The 8,283-nt window shown below is 35.0% G+C and overlaps 1 protein-coding gene across 1 annotated transcript; it reads right to left on the bottom strand.

Moving 5' to 3' along the window:
• Positions 1-345: 345 nt before the first annotated feature.
• Positions 346-8,000, bottom strand: LOC110699664 (putative GPI-anchor transamidase). Its single transcript, XM_021877182.1, has 11 exons — positions 7,541-8,000; positions 6,591-6,632; positions 6,352-6,496; positions 5,584-5,813; positions 3,573-3,630; positions 2,779-2,856; positions 2,601-2,689; positions 2,410-2,491; positions 1,345-1,530; positions 1,113-1,255; positions 346-1,018 (listed from the first exon to the last, which is right to left on the bottom strand). Exons 1-10 carry the CDS (start codon positions 7,702-7,704, stop codon positions 1,115-1,117), a joined length of 1,215 nt encoding a protein of 404 aa, XP_021732874.1. The 5' UTR covers positions 7,705-8,000; the 3' UTR covers positions 346-1,018; positions 1,113-1,114.
• Between the last annotated feature and the right edge of the window lie 283 nt (positions 8,001-8,283).

Raw genomic sequence — 8,283 nt, 5'->3', positions numbered from 1 at the left:
GGGGAGGCAAATTGCGGAATGCAACACTTTGTGCCAAAGGTGATGGACCAACATCATCAACAAAGTTTATCATTGAGTTATGACATGAAGATCCACAAAGAGGGGGAATTTGGAAGTACCTGTTATCAGCACTACCAGAAAAACTCAAACTTAAAGAATTCAAAAGGAAAAAGCCATGGTTTCTTTAGAGAGAGGGGGAGAGAGGAAGAAAAAATAATTCTAGCAAAGACGATGTATGCAAACAAAATAATCTTATTTCCAATGACTAAGAAATCAGAAATATGAGCAGAGAAAAACAAGTTGCTGAACTGCACTCAGCCCCAGTTGACAAGATTGCAATCTTAATTGTAGATAAAAATTGGCAGGCACTTACACCAAGCTAGGCTAGAACAATACTAAATTGTTCTTTTGCCTACAAACTGATCGTTTCTCCCTCTCTTACATTATTATTAGTACCTCTCATAAATCAAATGAAGCTTCACAATTTAGAATATGATAGCTCTTACCATATTGACCAAAATGGAAGGCCAAAAGTACACAATTTTGAAGTCCAAATAATACTCCCTATGTTTCAGAGTAATTCAACATTAAGATCTATAATTATACAAAAGAACGAACTACAAAAGTTGATAAACAGAAAAGGAACTGCAGCCTAAGCAACTTCTGGCAGGGTAGCAGATTATAGTCACAGGAACGTGACTAAGCACCAAAGTGATGACTTGCCATAACTGGGCCAAAGAATGTTAATTATAAGAAGCATTGCCTCCTGAGTCCTGACAAAGAAGAAGAATCAGGTATCCAACCTCTATTTATATAGCACAAACTAACTAGATCTTCTAACCAATATAAAAGCAGAATGCATCATAACAATTAATCATATGGTGTCTTCAAGGCTTTTTCCTTTGAGCTACTGACATCACATCTGCTCGAATGAGGACTTGCAAAAGCTAATAATGTAGCTTTGCTTCAGTATGGATATGTTGAGTTGCTGGCTGCTGGTGTGAAGCTAGTGTGACAGCTAACATAAACCAATAGAAACATATTAAACTTGAGAACAGAAATTAAAGAAATATAAAATCAAGAATATGCAATAATGCATCGATGCATCGTACCTTCAATACGATAGCCAAGTTGTAATTGCTACCAAAGGTAGCATAAACAACAATCCACGATTCACAAAAGTTTCTACATCAACTATACTATCGACTTTGTTTTGCAGAGTACCCCACATCTTGTGAATAGGGCAAACTTGATCCTTCAAAGTGCAAAAATAAACTTCCGCTATAAGACTCATTACAGCCAATAAACTTTGGACTTAAATCAAAAGACTTAACAAGACTTTACCACTGTGTAAGAGATAGTTTCCAAATCACTGTCAGCTAGCAGCTCTCTTTGTTTCTGCAAGTCAGCTTGCTGCTCATGTGACATGCTTCTAATATTACTGCTTAAATTCTTGTTTGAGAATGCTTTATACGCAGACTTCGTGTGAATTGTTTCCATGACTGAGCCAAAGAAGTTTGTCACAGGAACCTGAACAGGGAGGGAGAATAGGTTAGTAAAAGGTGTGATAAGGGCACGTAAAAGAAAGTAGTTACCAATGATTGGATAAAAAATTTATCATTTCCATCTTTTATTTCTAGCTGGGATTAAAAAGATCTACTTTTATATTCCTTCCACCTCTAACCAACCGTAATGGAACTGATATAAGGAGAAAAGCAACATAAAATAAAAAGGAGACAAGGAGCAGCATATCAACACTATGAGACAAAACTAATAAGGAAGCACTAGGAAGTACAGCAACATGGACTGTTTCTGATAGCAGTAAAAGACAAGCTTAAAAAAGGTTAGGTTATCTTTGTTATCTTTTGTGACTTTGCTTGATTCTATAAGGAGTAGTAGCCTATGCAGTAGAACATTATGTGAATGGAGGAAACATGTTGAGATTAGTAGCCTCAAGTTACTTAAGAGAGTGATAACCTATAGTTATCAAAGAGAGTATTAGCCTAAAGCTATTAACCCATCATTTTGTAACCTTTTAGCCATCATCAATCAAGCTTCAAGCTTCCATCTTTATGATTTCTTCTTATTTTATCAATTAAACAAAATCAGATATCTAGTCTAACCCAAACAAAAGCATGGAAGACTAGTGAGCTTGTATGAATCAATATTTGATCAGAATCTTCAACAATGTTGTTTGTGACAATGGCAAAGAAAATGTTGACTACGGCTAAGCAAGGGGATTCTTTGTCCTGTGTGCATGTCTACTTTAACAAATATTTATTGGGAAAGAGTATGTAATCAAACAAAGACTTTAGGCAAAAGTGGCAGGTCGTACTAATGCTGCTAATCTCAGATGCATACCATAGGGAAAGAACTTCATACATCATATGGGTGCAAAGCATCACATACCTCTTCTAAATTGCGCTTGTATAAATCAGTTCGGTAATATGCAGTCGACATGAGCAAATTTGGTTTGTAAGAATTGAACAAACTGTTACAAATACAAGTCTAAACAAGATTAGTTGCAAAAGGATAAGGGATTAAGGGTGTATACAAAATTAATGCAATTACATTTCTATAAAAGACTAGTTGCTACATACCTGCTCAAGGAGGCATTGTCATACATATTTAGCCTTTCAAAAAAAGCAAGGGTATAATAAGTGAAGCGATCTACAACAGAAACTCCAACCTGAAAAAAAAGAAGTCTTATAGTATGTAACACTGTTGCAGCCTCATTCATTAAAAAATTTGATTAATGTTAGGAAGCAACACACTTACATCCGAATCCAAGTGGTGAGAATAAGAATTTTCCCCTTTCATGCTGCTCCCAATTGCCAAAACACCAGGTGATTGTAGCTGCAAGGTTAAAAACTACATTATGTTCCACAAATGGGGTGCAAACCGTTCAAGATTTTTCACACATTCCATAAGCCTATCTACATGATCTCTCAAATTGTGGATAAGTAGACAACCAACTAGCTTAGTTGGGTTAAATTCTTGAGGGTAATACTCAAGACCTGGGATTAAATCCGGTCTTCACCCTTTGCCCTTGTGGCTTTCCCAAAATAAATTTAAAAAAAAAAAAAAAGAAAAAAAGAAAAAGGTGATTTCACAAATTTCTCAGTAGCTTAATCTTCACTTTTATGAAAGAAGCTCTACCTTACAATGGATAAATCCCCTTACGGCTCCCCAAAAAGGGGGCAGAGGGATGAAAGAAAGGAAAAGAAAGAAAAGGGGTAAAAAATAAGGAAACGAATTCAGTACCCCTACAAAAAAACTATAAACAAAATTAAAAAAAAAAATCCTCTTGACTAGCTGAGAGTGGAAGGATGGCTATATACAAGGAACCCCCACACAGGGTAGCAATTTCAAAGAAGTTTAGGAATACACTGGGGACTCCTTCATGAAATAAAAGCAGTGACCAAACTTTCATAGAATATTCTGAAGGTAGCAAAGGAATATGAAAAGAACATCCCTACATTATAATCACTCTTTTATCCTTACTCGGATTTGTGACGTGAGGCAGTCACGAGTCAATAAGATGATATGCACATACATGAAATAATTCTAACCTGGTTGAAAAGAGTGGCAGCTTGGCAAGTGTCAACCATTATCAAAAGCTCCTTGAATCTGAAACGGAGAGCAAACCGTAGGCATTTTAGAAACTTAAAGTTAAATTGTTTCCATCTAATCATCTTAACAGAAAAACTGCAGCTTTAGATCAAACAAGCAACTTAATCTCAACTTCAGGATTAATTCCATGCAAGGAACAAAGCTCAAGGCACTCTCACAATGTTCTGAGTAAAAATCACAATTGTGACTTAGACATACAATATGTACACCTAGGAGGCTAGGATAACCTATTTTGTGGTATGTTTGCTTCATAAACATAGTTATGGAACACAATACCAAGTTACCAACGTCATAAAAATTTTCTATGATGCTTGTACAGGAATATTCCAATTTACTAATATGCCATAGCTTGGAATGTAACTTATCTGTTTGGATACATTTTAATCCAAACCTAATTACAAAAGTTCCAAATTATTTGCCTAATAGTACTACTAAAAGTCCAGGATTTGAAGCTTTTAGTATTGTTGGATCGAAAAAGTAGCCATTACTTTCCCCAAAAACATAAAAGTAAAATAGAAATGAAACAATTACTTAGGCTTCTTTTAAAATAGCTCCAGTAAGGCGATCCAAATTTGGACTAATAAGTTCCGAGATAGAGGCCTAAATTCATAACCAAAAATATTAGGGATGGCAAATAGGTGGAACAGTTGTTGATACCCCACCCACTACCACCATCACATACCACCTACAAATTCTATGCCCACCACCTATCCCACTACCCATGGCAAATTCGTATTCAATATCTATGCCCACCTAAGCACAATAAGCTTAGATCCACATCCGCCTCACCAACCAAGTAGACATCTTCTATCCACCAATACTTATTACCCGAAAACCTCATATACTTGGCTCAAAATGCTTGGATAAGACAAGTCCAAAAAAGAAAATAAATTCAGATTAAAGGAAATAAGGTGAAAAGAACGACTTCAGTTATAACTGTTGCAAACATGTCTCAGAGTCAAACACATTCTTTTAGTGCTAAGGGAAAATTGCATACAAAGTTCATGCAAAGTAAAGGCCCACAAATTTTGAAAGAAAAGAATTGGGAAATTATACATGGTGTCCTTGTAATATATAATTTTAAATTCCACTAAATGGAGTTTTTTCTTTTTTTTTTTTGTCATACTCTCAAGTGACCCTCTACTTTTGCATAACTATATAGGGTGCCCTCATTGTTGTTATATATGATACCCTAGCCATAAAATGATTAATCTTTGACCTTGATCTAACAATAATTAACTCACCCCTAGTTAACACCACACCACAACCTAAGCACCAAAACCACCCCATCATTGACCTCACCACCGTCAAACCACCATTACCATCAACTAGCCACCACCACTACCACCCATCCACCACTACTGCCTCCCAGCAGCCACCACCACCACCCTTTTCACACCTTAAACCAGCCAGATAGAGAATGCAAATAGGTTTAAAGCGTGTAAGCCCAAAAACCTATATAATAGATATAGATGAAAGAAGAGGGCAGAAATCTAATGGAAATACCAATTGCCACTCAACAAGGAGGAAGGTAAAACCCTTAATTTTTGTCAACACAAAACAAATAATGCACGGAGTAAAAATATGCAAGTATTTTGTGAAACTATAGACTGGAACAGTTAAACTGGTAAAGACAACAGGACCCAAATTATATAATTTCATCGATCAGAATACGCATTAAACACACATCAAACAAGATAAATGTCAAAGACATATCCTCCTTGCTATCTTTACAAAATACTCTCCATTATTGGACTGTAACCATGTACCCAACTAAAAAAGTGATAGTAAGCACTAGAGACAACTAGCTTTTATATCTTCTGATCAATGGTAGCAATAATCACAATATATGGTCAACAATTGAGGTTACCAATAATATAAATTTATGATAACATATGCATACTTTTAATTGCTATAAGTTGAATTATCTGGACGTGTAACATAATTTACCTATGCTTTTCTTTCATTTGTTTCACTGCATCTGCTAAATCATGGCTCTGAAGTTCCTCGGAGTCTTGAAACTTCAAAAATTCATCCCCACCATGACCAGTCATATACAGAAGTATATGGCTTCCTTCATCACTTAACAACCGTTTGGACCTTGGAACAGCGTCTTCATGTCGCCCTGTTAAAACCCTCATGAAGTTTTCAACAGTCACCTCATAACCTCGATAATCAACCTGCAGACCAGTCAGATTGAATTTCATCATATAATTATATGATATTGTGTCATTGTACACAATACTAAAAGGATTCATAATTCATAGAGTCAAATACTAGTTATACACCAAAAGTTGAGACAGCCTCAACATCCTGCCAGAATTACCAATCACTATGTTGAAAGGCTGGGATGCATAAGGGGCTGCACACATTGTTTACAACAAAACAAGATATAGATATTATCCAGCCCTTCAACCCAAGGGAAAATACAAAGATAAAGGGAGAATATACCCATTGTGATTGATGAAAAATACGCAATATGAAATAAGATATCCACAAATAAGTCACCAAAAGTATAAGTAGCATATTATTAAAGAGTGATATGGATTGTGGAAGAGAAAGAGTAAATGATATGATGACTACATCCATCCATTGTTCATTGTGGTTTTATAGCATACACTGAAATAAAGTACACTGGCAGTAAAACTGTACAATTAGGAACTAAGAAGTATAAACTCAAAAAGAATTAAAAAATAGTTGAAGTATATAAGAATGCACCTCAACATTGTCTCCATACAAATTTAGTCGATGGTTTTCATTGTTGAAAACTTGAGCAGGGTACTTATTTCTTGCATTACAAGCCATGTCATCAGCTAACATAAGTATTATCCTCTCATCCGGTATCCCTAGTCTTTTAACGGTCCTAAAAATGGAAAGAAAAGATATCTTAACAAATTGGGAGACATGAAATAACCAATTATAGGAGAGTTAAGTGGATTAATATGATTTTCTTTTACCTATACAAGGATAGGGTATTGGCCATGTGTCGATAGTTGAACCTTCAAAATAAAGATGAATCAAGAAGTTTGACCTCAAATCAAAGCAGTGCTAAGAGACTTTCACAAACACGAGCTTAAGACAAATCATTTCGAAGGTAAAAAATATAACACCGCAATTAAAGAGAAACAAGCTCCTCTAAGAATAGGCTTATCATCTTTTTTTCAATTTCCAACAAAAATAAGTCATCTAGGTGCAGTGAGACAGTGTATAGAGGCAAACACACCAAATATTGCACGGTAAAACGGTTTATGGATTATAGAAGCACGGAAACAATTGCTCTGAATAATGATCAAAACATGCAGCATATGTAGTATGAGATTATTAAAGCATGAACCTTCCCTATAAAGTAGCATGATACGGCTACTACACATTAATCGCTCCATTAGCCCTTTTATCCTACTGAAATTGATAATATGAATGAATAACAGCACTAATTTAGCCAAAAAGAACTTCAAAATTAGGGATCAAAATAACTCCATCTCCCAGAAAAGAAAATCATTTCTCTCTGCAGGGTGAAACCCTCTTGGCTTCGGCCGAGTTCATAAAATCTCACACCAGCTCAACTTCAAAAAGATGGAAATGCTTAAACAGCAACACCATACTTTTAAATTCTATAGAAATTGTTAGTATTACTAAAATTAACTTTCAGAATAAATATTCTTCATTTGAAATTGTAAACTCTAAATTGTATTTTTGATATAAATGCACAGAATTTGTGGGTATTCTTTAGAAGCAAAAGATTGAGCTAATAAACAAGAAATACACAAGTAAAACATACAATTGAAATTTTACAACAAAGTTATCTAGTCAATCATTAAAATACCAACTGAATCTAATTGGGTATCATCAAATACAAAAATTGGGAACATTTACAAGAACTAAATTAACATGAAATGGAGGAATTTACCAAAATCGAGAGGTGCAGACTAAAACAGCCCAGTTATTGGTGTGCATTGTGGTGGAAGTAGATGAACTCGATTCTGCAGCAACAACATTGTAATCATCCAATGAAAGCAGTAATAATAAGGGAAGAACAAAAATGGGTAAGATTTGATTCATCTTTATTGCCATTAATATGCAATTTTAAGAAAATTTCGGAGCTTGAAGCTTCAGACTTCAGAGATCGCAAACCAAAAGAAAAGGCGTGCTCTTGTTCAAACTAGCCCCACATTTTTCCTTGTTCTTTCACCCATAGAGTAATACTGTAATTTAATGATAAATGAAAATTATTCCCGAAAAAAAAAAAAAAATTAAAAAACTACTCCGTGAAAATTTACGAGTAAAAGTATCTATTTGCGGGTTACAACCATTAAAGTTTATTTTTTCAAATACAACCAAGCATATTAAAATACAACTAAAATCCGATTCTCGACCACTTTTATCGAAATATGACTGTAATTAATGAGGCGAGATGGACAGCTAAGCCCACCCAATTTGGCCTAGACAACAATTTTGAAAGAAATTAAATATTTGGCTGGGCTAAGCCTTGTTCGTGAATAAAATATGGGTTGAAATGCACAAGACGCTAGAATAGACTTGGTGCACCAACAGTTTATTGTGCACCCAACCCTTTTTTTAAAATAAATTCACCTTTTAGATTTATTTGCAACATATCTTCCTAAATTGCTTTCTCTCTCCTTTATTATGACT

Source organism: Chenopodium quinoa, unplaced genomic scaffold (assembly GCF_001683475.1).
Source record: "Chenopodium quinoa cultivar QQ74 unplaced genomic scaffold, ASM168347v1, whole genome shotgun sequence".
Classification (NCBI taxonomy): domain Eukaryota; kingdom Viridiplantae; phylum Streptophyta; class Magnoliopsida; order Caryophyllales; family Amaranthaceae; genus Chenopodium; species Chenopodium quinoa.
The sequence above is the reverse complement of the archived record's forward strand: the minus strand, read 5'-3'. Positions and strand labels throughout refer to the sequence as shown.

Coding starts and splice junctions, on each gene's coding strand:
- LOC110699664 (XM_021877182.1), bottom strand. CDS start 7,704: ATGGCAATAAAGATGAATCAAATCTTACCCATTTTTGTTCTTCCCTTA. Junction 6,633..7,540: donor GTCTGCACCTCTCGATTTTG/GTAAATTCCTCC, acceptor TTTATTTTGAAG/GTTCAACTATCGACACATGG. Junction 2,857..3,572: donor CTGCCACTCTTTTCAACCAG/GTTAGAATTATT, acceptor TTAACCTTGCAG/CTACAATCACCTGGTGTTTT.